Source organism: Nematolebias whitei, chromosome 1, assembly GCF_014905685.2.
Source record: "Nematolebias whitei isolate Nwh7 chromosome 1, NemWhi1, whole genome shotgun sequence".
Classification (NCBI taxonomy): Eukaryota; Metazoa; Chordata; class Actinopteri; order Cyprinodontiformes; family Rivulidae; genus Nematolebias; species Nematolebias whitei.
Genome location: NC_056498.1, coordinates 5,397,379 through 5,412,612, shown reverse-complemented (window position 1 = coordinate 5,412,612; position 15,234 = coordinate 5,397,379). Strand labels below are relative to the sequence as shown.

The window sequence follows — 15,234 nt, the reverse complement described above, 5'->3', positions numbered from 1 at the left end:
GAGTTAATTAGCTGATTAGAGTGTGACACCAGGTGTTTTCAATATTGAACCTTTTCACAATATTCTAATTTTCTGAGATACTGAATTTGGGATTTTCATTAGTTGTCAATTATAATCATCAACATTAAAAGAAATAAACATTTGAAATATATCAGTCTGTGTGTAATGAATTAATATAATATACAAGTTTCACTTTTTGAATGGAATTACTGAAATAAATAAACTTTTCATGGTATTCTAATTTTATGACCAGCAGCTGTATATTGTCCTGTTTGAGCTCTGACAGGTGGTGTTCCTAGATGTTTAAATTAAATCCACAATGCTTGGAGAAACTACATTAGCTCGTACTATTCGCCATAAACAAATGCCAGTTCTGGTCCGCGCCAGAAGTCCCACCCATAATTCACGCAAGGCACAATGGGGGTTAGGAATAAGATGGATGGGGTGGTATATTTGGGTACGTTTAAACATTAATTTGATTTTTATAGTCAAGGCAATTTTCTTAAATAAAATCTGCTCACCTAAACTAAGAGGACTGAAAATCAGCCACAGAGCCACTGGAAACAGAACTGCTGCACTGTCCTTACTGAAATTCATTTAAATTAGCTTTTACTGGTTGGCTAACTAAATTGTCCCTAGGTGTGAGTGAGAGAGTGAATGGTTGTTTGTGTCTGTGTCCTTGTGATGAACTGAAGGCCTGTCCCGTCTCTCACACAGTGACTGCTGGATATGGGCAACAGTGACCCCCACGACCCGAAAAGGAAGAAGTGGGTAAAGATGATGGGTGTAATGCAATCCCTAGATCTGAGATCAGATTTCAGAGATCACTGAAATGCAGCACAAGTGACCATTTAGCTTTAGTTGACTGATAGTGTGGCTGCCTGCAGATAGAAGGATGAGGCCTTCTTCTCACAGTGGACTTCTCTGGTTTCAGGACAGGGAACTGACCTTCAGCCTGTTTCAGTGCACACAGCATGCTATATATTCTTCGTCAAATATCATGCTAAAGCAATAACATTTTGTGAGACCAGGCTAGACTAGAATAATCCTGGGAGTGTAGGTTTGTCAGAAGTCAAAGCTGTCTAACTAGTGTTGGGGGGGGGTCACACCAGTCCATTGACCAGCCCCTTCTCACAGTCCTCAGCCAAATGCTTCCAATGCTGCCGGTTCTTCTGACATCCTTCCAGCAGCGGGGAACAGTACTCCGACATGCCAGCCAAAGTCTAAAAGTAACAGGAGTTCAGAATTTAGATGTGTTACATTTTTACTGCTGTTCATAAAGTTTTCAGATATGAAAAACTGAGCCTACATTACCTCGTACAGCTGAATACAAATGGCATCAATGAAGGACACCTGCATGCTGGGTATCTTATCCCGTTTCTCACGGTTCATCAAATCCTACAGTAAAACCATCAAACAACAACACGCAAACGTCTGATGAGAGAAAACGGCATTTTATCTGCATGCATATGTTATTTCTACAATTCCTTTTTCTTTTACAACACATAAGACTGTCTAAAACACTCTCAGTCTTTAAGTCTCGCTTGAAGACCCACTTCTATTCGCTTGCCTTTAACATGGTGTGATTTGTTTTGGTCCGGTCTGTTCTCTACTCTGTTGGCCATTTTAGTTAGCTTCTGCTGCTATTTGTATCTGTATTTCTATTTTATGTTTTCCTGTCCGCTGTGCATGTTTGTGTTCTTTTGTACAGCACTTTGGTTGGCCTTGTTGCTGTTTTAAGTGCTATATAAATAAATTGGTATGGTATGGTAAAAATATTTGGCCCCTTAAAGGTTTCTGTCACTCCTTCATGTTTCATATCAGCAGGGTTGTTTGGATAGCCTTTTTTCTCTTAAAAAATAAATCATTTACAATTTTCATTGTGTATTTCCTCAGGTTGTCAATGTCTGAAGTTACCATTTATTTGATTGGAAACATATGAGTGACAAAAAAAGCAAAACAAAGTAAACTTTTTCAAAATACTCTACATTTTGGAATGATCCAAGAGTTATGTGGGGGCATAGAGAGCAGGAGGTTGTAACACAATACTCACAATTGGCTCAATGTTCAGTTCCCGTCTCTCCTTGTCCCCTTGCTCAAAGAACTCTGTGGCCACCAGCTCTGCAATCTGGTTCAGAGAGAAGAACCTGAACTGAATGTTCAGATTTCAGACACTCACAAAAGTCAACTGAACCATCAGACGACTAGTTGGACATGGACATGATGCTGTCATGTGATAACTTCTCACTTGTTAACAAGTGTTCTGTCGACGAGGGGTTTGAATAGTGAATGTTTGTAGTTTTCCAGATGTGTGTTTTTCTGGACTGGAATCGAGCGGATAATGTAAGGAAACCTTGGAATGTAAGGAAACCTCGTAAGGAATCTTCACCAGCGTAAGGAAAGCTTAATGTTTTAGATGCAAAATATTCAAGTGGGGAGGAGTTACACTGTGGAGAAAAGACCAATTAACATTAATTAGGTCAACTGACAACATGATTGGGTATAAAAAGAGCTTCTCAGAGTGTCAGTGTCTCTCAGAAGCCAAGATGGTAAGAGGATCACCGATTCCACCATTGTTCCGCAGAAAGATAGTGCAACAATACCAGAATGGTGTTACCCAGCGTAAAATAGCAAAGACTTTTAACTTATCATCATCAACTGTGCATAACATCATCAAAAGATTCAGAGAATCTGGAACAATCGCTGTGCGTAAGGGTCAAGGCCGTAAAACTCTACTGGATGCTCGTGATCTCTGGGCCCTTAAACGTCACTGCACCTCAAACAGGAATGCCACTGTCAAGGAAATAACAGAATGGGCTCAGGAATACTTCCAGAAAGCATTTTCAGTGAACACAATCCACCGTGCCATCTGCCGTTGCCAGCTGAAACTCTACAGTGCAAAGAGGAAGCCATTTCTAAGCTAGCTCCACAAGCTCAGACGTTTGCACTGGGCCAGGGGTCATTTAAAATGGAGTGTGGCAAAATGGAAGACTGTTCTGTGGTCAGATGAGTCACGATTTGAAGTTCTTTATGGAACACTGGGACGCCATGTCATCCGGACCAGAGAGGACAAGGATAGCCCAAGTTGTTATCAACGCTCCGTACAGAAGCCTGCATCACTGATGGTATGGGGTTTCATGAGCGCTTGTGGCATGGGCAGCTTGCATGCCTGGAAAGGCACCATTAATGCAGAGAACTATGTTCAGGTTCTAGAACAACATATGCTCCCATCTAGACGTCATCTCTTTCAGGGAAGACCCTGCATTTTTCAACACGATAATGCCAGACCACATTCTGCAGCAATCACAACATCATGGCTACGTAGGAGAAGGATCTGGGTATTGAAATGTCCAGCCTGCAGTCCAGATCTTTCACCTATAGAGAACATTTGGTGCATCATAAAGAGGAAGGTGTGACAAAGAAGGCCCAAGATGATTGAACAGTTAGAGGCCTGTATTAGACATGAATGGGAGAGCATTCCTATTTATAAACTTGAGAAACTGGTCTCCTCTGTCCCCAGATGTCTGTTGAGTGTTGTAAGAAGAAGGGGGGATGCCACACAGGGATAAAAATGGACTTGTCCCAACTTTTTTGGGATTTGTTGATGCCATGATATTTGGAAACAACAGATTTTTCCCTTAAAATTATACATTCTCTCAGTTTAAACTTTTGATCTGTGATTTGTGTTCTATTCTGAATAAAATATTAGATGTTGGCACCTCCACATCATTGCATTCAGTTTTTATTCACAATTTGTTTAGTGTCCCAACTTTTTTGGAATCCGGTTTGCATATATATATATATATATATATATATATACATACATACAGGTGCTGGTCATAAGATTAGAATATCATGAAAAAGTTTTATTTCAGTAATTCCATTCACAAAATGAAACTTGTATATTATATTCATACATTACACACAGACTGATATATTTCAAATGTTTATTTATTTTAATGTTGATAATTATAACTGACAACTAATGAAAAACCCAAATTCTGTATCTCAGAAAATTAGAATATTACTTAAGACCAAGAAGTCACATGTTGAGGGGCATGCGCAGACAGACCATTGTTACACACGTTACTTCCACAATGGGGCTTAACACTCCTACTCCGTGCACTGTCTAAAGAACCGTTATAAGCCTTGGATCAGATACTATATAGCTGAAATTTCTATCCTTTAAGACAGCTTTGCTGTTATCTCTGATGTCAGCGAAACGAGTGAGCGACCTCTCAGCCCTGTCGGTCACCCCCTCCTGTCTTAGAATCTAATATACTCAGTGGTGCTTCGTCCAAATCCTGCTTTTACACCTAAAAGCATAACAAGGTTTTTTTTTTTTTCAAATCCACATTTATAACGCTGGATGGGTTCTCTCCCCCTCCACATAATTCTGAAGAGGAGGCACAATCTCACCTCCTCTATTATGTTCGTGCGCTTGCGTGTTACTTGAGGCACACAGCTGCTCTGCGTAAATCTGAACAGCTGTTCATTCATTTCAGAGATCAGTCAAAAGGTCAACCTTTATATCCTCAGTGCTTGTCTCACTGGCTAGGCAAAACATTGGTTACGTACTGTAACCCCAGATTCTATGAGTGTAGGCGCAGCCCTTTAAGGCTATCGCTAGTGGGTTTATCCCTTCGCGCACAGCGCAGCACTGAAAACGTTAGTCCGCGCCCACTGGCTGTGTGGGCCCCACCCCGGTCCATATAATTTATGGTGAGACCAGACAATCGGCTTCCAAATAGCTTTTTTTCTTCAGCCATTTAGGAACTAGTGAGGCCCAGAGCTTAAAGGACTGTGTCTATACTCATAGAATCTGGGGTTACAGTACGTAACCAACGTTCTATTTTGTATAGGCTTAGCCCTTTAAGGCTATCGCTAGTGGGTTAAAGGCGAAGCAGGATGTAGTTTTTGCTTCACTGGGTCCAATCAGACACAAACATGAAGCATCTGCTCGCACAAAACACATTTCATCACTCAGCCTTCTGTGTGCGTAATTACGCGCTCCATGCGCAGCAGCGCACCGGAGAAAAAAATGATCTCTGGAGAAAGAAGGGCTGAGATAACAGACTTGCTGCTGTGAATAGGAAAAACTGCAGTTACAAGTTGTAACAATGTAACAATGAGGAGAGCAGGCTAGCAGCTCCACAGGGTGAACAGATTAATAACAATAACATCAGCAGTCATGAACTGTGACTGATAATAAATATCTCACACTGCGACTGCATGCAGGCAGGTGTGAGCCCAAAATGAGGTTCCATGAAAAAATTACAATCATTCTGTTAGAACCCTGAAAACAGAATGGGTCATGGAGAAAGTGGAGACATCACATAGATAAAAACTAATAAAAGAACATGGAGATGACCAGGCAGTCACCGTACAAATATCCTCCACTGTCATCCCTCCAAGCAGAGCTGTGGAAGAAGAAATCCTTCTGGTGGAATGCGCTCTGAGATTCTCCGGAGGATCCAGCCCAGATGAACTGTAATCTTCAGAAATAGCCTCACACAACCAGCGTGAGAGACGCTAGGTGGATAGAGGACGTCCTGCAGAGCTGTCCCTGTAATGCACAAACAGATGCTGAGAGCGGCGCAGTGCAGATGTGCGAGCCACGTAACACAAGAGTCCGCACATGGGACAAAGGTGATGAGATGTTGCTTCCTCCTCAGAATTATGAGGAGGAGGATAAAACCCATCCAAAGTTATCACTCTCGATCTGAATGAGCTTCTAATGCTTTTAGGAGTAAAAGCATGATTAGGACGCAGTACAGCAGAGCTGCCGTCGGCTTGAATTCTGAGACGTGAGGGAGCAACAGAGAGAGCAGATAAATCACTCACCCTCTTTGCAGATGTCAGAGCTAACAGCAGGGCTGTTTTAAATGACAGAAATTTAAGTGAAACCTGATCTAGAGGCTCAAAAGGAGCTTCAATCAGAGCGCACAAAACTATCGCTAGGTCCCACTGTGGGGCTAGTGGACGTGACACAGATCTGTGTCTCCATACACCTTTCAGAAAACGTTTAATCAGTGGGTGGTTAAAGACTGTTCTGTCACTGAAACTCTCATGACAGTAATAAATAGCTGTAGCATAAGTTTTAATTGTGCTGAACGCTTAATTTCTGTCCATTAGCTGCTGCAGAAATGACAACATGCCACCTAGTGGACATGAGATGGCCTCCACACCTTCCTCTGCGCACTAGCACTGAAAAGCTGTCCACTTTGATGTGTATAGTGCTGTGGTGGAAGCAGCTCATGCACCCTGGATAGTACGCACCACATCCTGTGGGAGGCCCAGCCTTTCTAAACGGATTTGTTCAGCAGCCAGACCCAGAGGTGCTGACCTATTTCTGAGTAGCTCCTGATCGCTCCTTCTGCCTGGAGGAGAGCGTCCTCCCTCCACGGCAGTTTCCACGGCCGGCCCGACACCAGTTGATGCAGGTTCGGGAACCACGGGGCGATTTTGCGCTCAGGAGCTATGAGAATGACTGACAGCTCTTCCTCTCAAACTCAGTACAGGGTCCGTGAGATCAGTGGGACAGGAGGGAACGCATAAAGAAGCATTTTTGGCCATGGGCTGTGAGCAAAAGCGTCCACCCCTAATGGTGGGTCGTCCCATGGGCTCAGTGAGAACCATAACTGACACTGGGTGTTCTCCCGTGTGGCGAACAGATCCACTGCTGCTCGACCGAACCTGCTCCAGATCCAAAAGATCAGCTCGGGATGGAGGCTTCAGTCCCCGTGGTGAGGACCGCCCCTCGACATGATGTTTGCTCCTCTGTTCAGGATGTCGGGAATGTAAACTGATCTGATGGAGAGCAGGTTTTTGCGTGCCTAGCATAGCAGCTGTCTCGCAATTTGTAACAGCTGCGCTGAGCGCACGCCTCCCTGATGATTTATGTAGGCTGCAGTCACTCTGTTGTCTGTATGGATCAGAACATGCTGATCCCGCAGTAGAGGAGCAAAATGCTGAGTCACTTTCCAGACTGTGAGAAGCTCTAGCACATTTATGTGAAAAGACATGTGGTCTGGCCACTGTACTTCCACTATCTGGGACAGACACGTTCCTCCCCAACCTGACAGGAACGCGTCCGTGAAAACTGAGACGTGTGACGTAGGCCTGCTGATGGGAACTGCCTCTGACAGAATGAGCAGGTTTCCCCAATGATTTAGATCGGTTCCTATGAAGGGGGGCACAGAGATTATTCGTCTCTTCTGGCGCATAGGATCTATGCGCAGGTGGGCGAACCATCTCTGAAGGTGTCTCATGTAAAGCAGACCCAGTGGAACCACGACGTGAGCTGCTGACATCATCCCCAGGAGCCGCATGACAGACAGAGCTGTCACTACGCTGCAGGGTTTGACACAGCAGAGCTGAGCTCACAGATCGTTGGCTTTCGGCTGTGATAAACGGGCTCTCATTGTGATTGAGTTTAGCTCCACTCCCAGATAAAGAATCAACTGGGATGGGAGAACGGAACTTTTTCCCAGTTTATAGGAAAACCCAGGTTTAGCAGGTGTAACGTTAGCATTTTGGTCTGCGTGGCTGCTTCCTGCCTTAACTGAGCTAATAAAAGCAGATTGTCCAGATAAAAAAGGATTCTCATTCTTGCCATGTGTAATGGCTGCAGAGCCGTCTCCAGGCATTTGGAGAATGTGCGTGGGGCGAGGCAATAACTGAATGGTAACCTGTTGTACTGATACGGAATCCCCTGGAAAGAGAAACGCAGGAATTTTCTGTGTTTTGGAATGATGGGAATGTGAAATATGCGTCCTTCAGATCTATAGAAGTGAACCAGTCGTTCTGGTGAACATTCTCCAGCAGCTGTTTGATTGTCAGCATGTGGAATTGTCTCTCCATGATCGATTTGTTGAACATGGACAGGTTGAGAATGGGTCTCATCCCTCCCGTTTTTTTTTCCGGAACCAGGAAGTAGCGGGAGTAAAACTCCGTGTTTTCCTCTCTGTTGGGAACTCTGGAAATAACATTTTTTATCAGGAGTTCCTGAACTTCTGACTGGAGAGACGAGCTCTTTTCTAGAGATGAAAGAACCGTCTCTATAATCCCTCTGAACGGTGGGGGTGAGCTGCGAACTGCAATGTGTAACCCCTGCTGATCAGTCGGTCCATCCACCTGTCCAGGGAACACACTCATTGCCACTCTGGGTAACGCCCAGAGAGCGGGCACGCATTTTTGTGTTGTGTCATGGTTCTCATGGACGTCAGCCAAGCTAGAGCCCCTACCGCCATCACCCGCTTCGGAGATTCTCTGGGGGGGAACTCAAAGGGGGCTCAGACAGAAAGGGTTGTCTGTACGCTTCTGTGCTCTGCTCAGGCTGCGGGCTCACATTAGAGCTGAGGTGAGCCAGCGCGCACTAAGAGGAGGCGTGGGTGCTTTTTTGAATGAGACGCCGTTTCGGGAGGGGGGGAGGGGGGCGGCTGCTGCGGTGAATGGACAGAAACAGCAGAAAATAAAATGGGCTGTGGTTGAGAGCAAGGGATTTTCCTGGACTCGGTCTGCTGAAAAACATCATTTTTAGCTGATGTAACAGACAAGTGCTTGGTGAGATTTACTGAGTTGCGGTGCTTCTTAAAATGCAGTTTAGAGGTTACTGGCTCGTTCTGTGTGGGATATGTGTGAAGAGAGGCAGCTGTGAGATCAGTTGATCTGACAGTCAGGCTGGAATCAGATGAAACTTTGCTCTCTGAGAGATGTTTTTGTTTTATTTCAAAACATACATCATCAAAAACACACACATTCCCCTCAAGGAGTTGTTCCCTAGTGGAGGGGTCCAGCAGAGGAGCGGAGCGTGAAGTTACTGCCACAACTGTGGAGTGCCTCTGCTGCTGTTGCTGGCCACGGCAGTCCCTCCAGCAGACGGAGGAGCGGGAGGAGGACTGTGACGTCACCAGATGGCATACTGTCTCTGAGGGTGCATTCACACCAGCCCTGTTTAGTCCGCTTTAATTGAACTCTAGCTCGTTTTCCTAGGAAGTCCGGTTCGTTTGGGGAGGTGTGAATGCGCCATCGAACTCTGTCAGGGAACAAAAAGGCGAACGCTGGCCTGGGCTAAAACCTAGGTCTTGGTCCGGTAGAAAAAAACTCCAGCGCGGTTCGAGTACAATGTGAATGCAATCAGACCGGGCCCCGCTCCACAAGCAAGAAGTGGAATACAGCGCAAGGCAAACAAACATGCATTTCTCTGACCTCATATGGAGCCACAAGCTGCCTTGTGTGAAAAATAATATTCTCCATGGTCTTCTGCCTCATCTTCTGCTCATGCTGAGTCCATTTTTGAAAAATGACAAAATATAACTCCTAAAACTGCTAAAACTTGATGCCACTCCGTTTTTTTTTTATTTCCAGAAGAAGAAGTGTCTTCAGAGGTTTTTATGTCATTTCTTTCAGTAGTTCTTGGTGCAGCGCCACCACAGGCGAGTGGGGGAACAGGTTGGTTTGAATAGGTTGGCTCGACTGCACAGTGCAGTGTGAATGCAAACGCACCAGCTCAAATGTAAACAAAATGTTATGAATATTGGTCCCCAACTGAACCGAGTCTACCGGACTATCAGGTGTGAAAACAACCTGAGACTTCCTTGGTCCTCTGCGATTTTTCAAGGATGGTCCTGAAGTTGGCCCCGAACAGCACATCTGGGATGATGGGGCCCTCCAGCAGGTCCCTCTGCAGCCTCTCGGGCATGGGGCAGAGGCGGAGCCAGGTGGTCCTCTGAATCATGGTCATCTAAATAGCGATGCAGGACAGACAGACTGCAGAGGTGGTGCACAGATTGAGGATGACGTCGGTGGCTTTACAGAGGGAGCGCTTTGTCTCCTCCGGCAGGTCTGCTTCCTCCAGCCTCTTCGAAATGCTGAAGGCCAGCAGGGCAATGTTGTTGTTCACCGCGGCCGCCTGGAATGAACACTGGTGAACCTGGTTGGAGAGCTTTGTGATGATCTGGTCGTGCTGCCCTGGAGAGACAGGTCGCTGGTCCATCCTGAAAGCCTTTGCCCTGAATGCCTCCGCAAGGCTTGGCTCCAGAGGGAGAACTGAGGAAAAAACCCCGCTCGGTAAAGTCCTCCACTCTGGTGATGGGTGCGAAGGTAGAGACAGGCGCCTTCATCTTGCCGGGCCCAACTGCAGCCTCGTTCCAGGATGATGTCACAGCTGGAAAGTGGGGCAGATGGGGCAAGGCGACGAGCTGGGGCAGAGCCAAGCCTTCCCGCCAGATCATCCGATCGGGGCGGAGGGAGGAGAGGGATGGAAAGTTCCTTTGTGTCAGCAGCCTCCTGGATTATACCGGACAGTTCCAATAAGAGGGTGCCGACGACTGGGAGCAAAGTGGTCGCCGCCATAGAAAGAAAGAAAGGTGGTTGAGCATCCGCTCGGCCGTCCAGCTTCCATCACTACACTCTCCAGGAGGGAGGGGGCAGCGGGGCTGCTGCCAGCATCGCCTTTTTCGGAGGAATCGTCCGATTTACCGCATGGCTCTGCATTAGAAAAGGCGATGGCGTCGTCCAGCGAGTAGTGTTCCACTACAGAAAAACTCCTCGGCACTTACCTTGAACAAGGCTGCTCATCTCTGCTTCTCCTTGGGATGGAGGAGCTCACAGGGATGGCCAAGGTGGTGAGGTCAACGTGGCAGAGACCCAGGCATCCTTCGCAGCTGTCGTGCTGGTCAAAGCTTACGATGTAGCCGGTCTGGCAGGATGGGCACAGGTGGATGGTGCTGGACATCTTTTTCTTCGCTCTTCTGACAGTGCTAGCTGGCTGAAGAAAAAATGGGAGCCGATTGTCCGGTCTCACCGTAATTTATACGGACCGGGGGTGGGGCCCACACAGCCGTTGGGCCCAGACTAAAGTTTTCAATGATGCGCTGTGCGCGAAGGGATAAACCCACTATTGATAACCTTAAAGGGCGAAAACTATATGAAATCGAACTAAATTTCTAGCCTATACTGTGGCTGTTTTTCCCCTCCTGATGGACTCAGGATTCATTTCACCAGACGGATCTCAACCTCCATGGTGCTGCATGGTGGTGTGTCTGTACAGGACATTTGTTCTGCAGATTACTAGTCCTCACCGGATGGACCCAGTGAGGTATAGACTACATCCTGCTTTGCCTTTATCCCAATAGTGTGGCTTGAAGGACAAAGCACATATGAAATAGAACATTGGTTATGTACTGTAACCCCAGATTCTGTGCCCATATTCATAGAATCTGTGGTTACAGTATGTAGCCTACGTTTCTGCTACAGTATCTGGAATATTTTTACATTCTGGTGTTTTCTTCTCTTATTTGTCAGTCTTTAAAACAAGGTTAATGGAATAAAAAAAAAGAAACTTCAGCTTCTTATCTTTGTTAATTTAGATGAATAACAAAACTATTTATAATGAAGAACAAAAAGCAGTTGTCATATGACCTACTTGTTTTAAAAAGTGACGGGTAAAGAAACAATATTAAACAGAACTCAGACGAAAACTTTTTATTTTTACCCTTTTTTGCACGGGCCAGGGCTTAGTGATGGCTGAAATGTCACATGCGGTCATCAGCATCGACCTGGAAGGAGTGGACACAGAAACGGAGTGTTATCCAGTAAATCTACTCTTCATAGAAACCATGATCATTGGCATCAGAAGCATTTGCAATGTGTGAAGGACATACTAGTGTGTGTGTGTGTGTGTGTGTGTGTGGGGGGGGGGGGGGGGCTTTGGGGTCCTCCCTTAGAATATTTTGAATAAAGTAGATGCCATTTCCTGCATTCTGGTGTATTTTAACAGGTTGTTATGTTTAGGGACCGTTTACATGACACATTTTGAGTGAAACTGCACCTTTCTCTCTGCGGTTTGGCTGTTCATTTACACAACACCAGCCCTCTCTGAATTCGGAGGTTTTTAAATCCAGGTCTTAGAGTGGAGATATTTGGGGGTACCCCCGCTGAGGTGTGAAAGCACATGCACACTACAGGCGTATATTTCACTCATGCGCGGACCAATGGCACATTTCAATCAACAATAATGGAGGCGGAGTATTACATCCTGTTCTACGACTGATGGAATATATTTTAGGTCTCGTAGTTAATCTATGCCGGAATGTTGCTGTTGTGACCGACATCCGTGTTGGAAGAGATGCCAGTCGGATCCAGTATGAAATTGCTGAACGAGCCTGTCAAGGTAGGCGTATATTTCACGTGTAATGCTGGACTGTAACATACTAAATGTGCTAAATAATAACTGTAAACATAATAAACCATATTTCTGTTAGTGGTGTGAAATGTAATGAAGCTATTTTAGCTAACTGAAGCTATATGGACATTATGTAATTCAAATAATGTGATTTAAACTTTGTTGATGATGTGAAACACATCACATACCATACAATACCATACATTTTATTTATAAAGCACTTTAAACAGCGACAGGGCCAACCAAAGTGCTGTACAAACAGAAACAAACAGGCAAAGCAAAACACACATAACATAGCGTAAAATCAAAATATAGAAACAAAATAATAGCAGATAATAACATAATGACTAACACAGTGTACAGATTCAGCACAGATCATACAGTGTTGAAAGCCAGGTAATAGTAGTAGGTTTTTAAGCGGGATAGGTAACTCATTCCAAAGTCTTGGGCCTGCAACAGAGAAGGCCCTGTCACCTCTGTGCTTAAGACGAGTTCCTGGAACTGTGAGAAGCAGCTGGTCCGCTGACCTCAGAGAATGCGGTGGGACATATGGCTGCAGCAGATCAGTGAGATAGGAGGGTGCAGAGCTGTTCAGTGATTTATGGACATGCAAGAATTTTTTGAACTGGATACGAGAGTGAACTGGTAACCAGTGCAGTGAGGCCAAAACTGGTGTAATGTGCTCTCTTTTGCCTGTACTGGTTAAAAACCGGGCTGCTGCATTCTGGACCAGTTGTAGTCGTGCAATGGAGGTCTGACTGATACCAAACAGGAGCGAATTGCAGTAATCGAGCCTAGATGTAATGAATGCATGTATTACTGTCTCCAGGTTATTTTTGGACAATATGGGCTTCAGCTTAGACAGCCGCCTCAGCTGTAAAAAACAGGATTTAACAATCATGTTTACATGACTGTTAAGTTTCAAGGAAGGGTCCATTATCACTCCCAGATTAGTGACTCTTTAGGCCCTTACCCACAGGGCCTTTTCGGGCTCCTATGTAACCAGTTTGGGCCTATTGCGCAGTTTCTCCCCAGTGCCTTCAGCGGTGGAACCCGCACGATTTTTGGGACCTACTTCTCTGGGGTCCCAGGTCTGGTTCTTGTTGGGCCCAGATGTGACGTCAGCGCACTGTCGGTCACTGATTAGTCAGGGGGAGGAGTCACTGGATCTTTAAGAAACTTTTCAAAACACTGATCTGCCATTTGCAATTTCTCGGACTGGAGTAGTGCCTGGACCTATTTTAAATATTTTAAAAACAATAATGACACACTGTGGCCTAATGCAGAAGTGCTGGCGTTTTTTTTTTTTTTTTGTGCTTGCTGGCCGACGACAAAATTCAGAGCGAGCTAGATGGAGCTCTGCCGGTCTACCCGGGTCCTCTCCACCGGAGCGTCGGAGCAAGGCAGGGCGTCATCTCCTCAAGCTAAAAGTTATCTGTGGACGTAAGTAAAAAGCGATATTTACTGTTACGTTTTTTTGAGTTGAAAACTGCATAAATGGTGAATGTCTGTTTTCTTCGAGAGCTAAGTATTAGAGAAGCTAGCTGGCCGTAGTTAGCATGTAGCTTCTCATCACAATATACTACCGGTAGATATCACCGGGATACGAATTTTATGTCATATCAAACATCCCAGTCAAATGTTAGATACAGTAGGAATGTGGACAGACCGACTGGCCGGCAAAAAAAAAACGAGACTACGGCAGTGTTCTGTTCAGCCAGCATACATCATCTGATAGCCATATGCGTAGCACTGATTGCCATACATGTAGCGCAAACTGACGGCTCCATCTATCCGCTGTGAGATCACCATACACTTCTATTTAATTAGCCATATCACACCATCACGTAGCAGTTAACCTGTCAGATCATCATACTTTGTTATTAACCGCTGTATGATACGCTGACATCTCAATCCGCCCTGAATAACAGCTGTATAACACCCTGATGCCTCAATCTGCCCTGAATAACAATTGTATTATATCCTGAGTTAACAGTTTAACTGCTGTATGACACCCTGACTTAACAGTTAAGGCAACAGAATAATTATATTGTCATTATATTGTTTAAATTCACAAAGCTCGGACTAACTTCACTTGCACTGTTCGCACATAAACAAACGGAGTTTTCGCTCCACCTGAAGTCAAGCACATATTACATGCAAAGTGTCACCAAAATGATATACTTACGGTTCAGGAAATGCATTGCACACTGTAAATTGTGTAAATACACAATAATACCATGTGTACTTTGCACCAAAACAATTTACTGACTTACTTTTTGTTGTATCTTGCAGTGTAGGATGATCATACAGCTCCTCTGAATGTCACAGGCTTATTGCAAAATGTGTATGCGCGCGCATGCGTATTAACTGAATGTATGATACCATCACATGTATGCTGAATGGACCGAGCACCGGCAAAAAAAACAAAAAAACTGACATAATTAGCGTGTAGCTTCGTGTAGCTTCTCATCACAATAGACCATGGGTGTCAAACTCAATTGCACAGGGGGCCAAAACTCAAAACTTGCGGGCTGAACAGTATAACTATTTATTTAACAGACTAAATATTTATGTTTTTTAACCATTAATATGAAGCAAAATACAGGATATCATTCCAAAATAAATACATTTCAACTTAAAATATTTTGCTCTTCATAAAAAAATATCCTGTCAATACAATACATTCAAAATCTGTACATGCTGGAATATTAAAAAATCCGAAAATATAAATAAAAAATTGAATTTAAAGCAAAAGTATAATCATAACAAATCATAACATTCCATTTTCTTGTCCTATTTAGTCAGAGCCTGATACTTGGAGTCTTTTCTTTGCAACAAGTTCGTTTATGTTTGGGGTTAGGTTCTGTGTTGTGGAGATTCTCAGGATCGATTGCAGGTGTTCATCAGTGAGGCGACTCCTGTGTGACGTTTTGTTAATTTTCATCACAGAGAACAGCTGCTCGCACAGATATGTGCTGCCAAACAAGGACAGGATTTGAGCCGCATGTTGGCGGAGCTGCGGCATCGCTTCAGGAATGAAGCGA

At 44.7% G+C, this 15,234-nt stretch overlaps 1 protein-coding gene across 1 annotated transcript in view; it reads right to left on the bottom strand.

Annotated features, from left to right (window-relative positions):
- Positions 1 to 1,103: 1,103 nt before the first annotated feature.
- The window catches only part of pde5ab (phosphodiesterase 5A, cGMP-specific, b), a 271,503-nt gene continuing 257,372 nt past the window's right edge, over positions 1,104 to 15,234 (bottom strand). The window contains exons 17-20 of the mRNA XM_037681538.1: positions 11,498 to 11,561; positions 2,054 to 2,128; positions 1,315 to 1,398; positions 1,104 to 1,223 (exon numbers count right to left, since the gene is read on the bottom strand). Of these exons, the coding sequence (XP_037537466.1) occupies positions 1,104 to 1,223; positions 1,315 to 1,398; positions 2,054 to 2,128; positions 11,498 to 11,561 (343 nt within the window). The remainder of the gene's footprint in view (positions 1,224 to 1,314; positions 1,399 to 2,053; positions 2,129 to 11,497; positions 11,562 to 15,234) is intronic.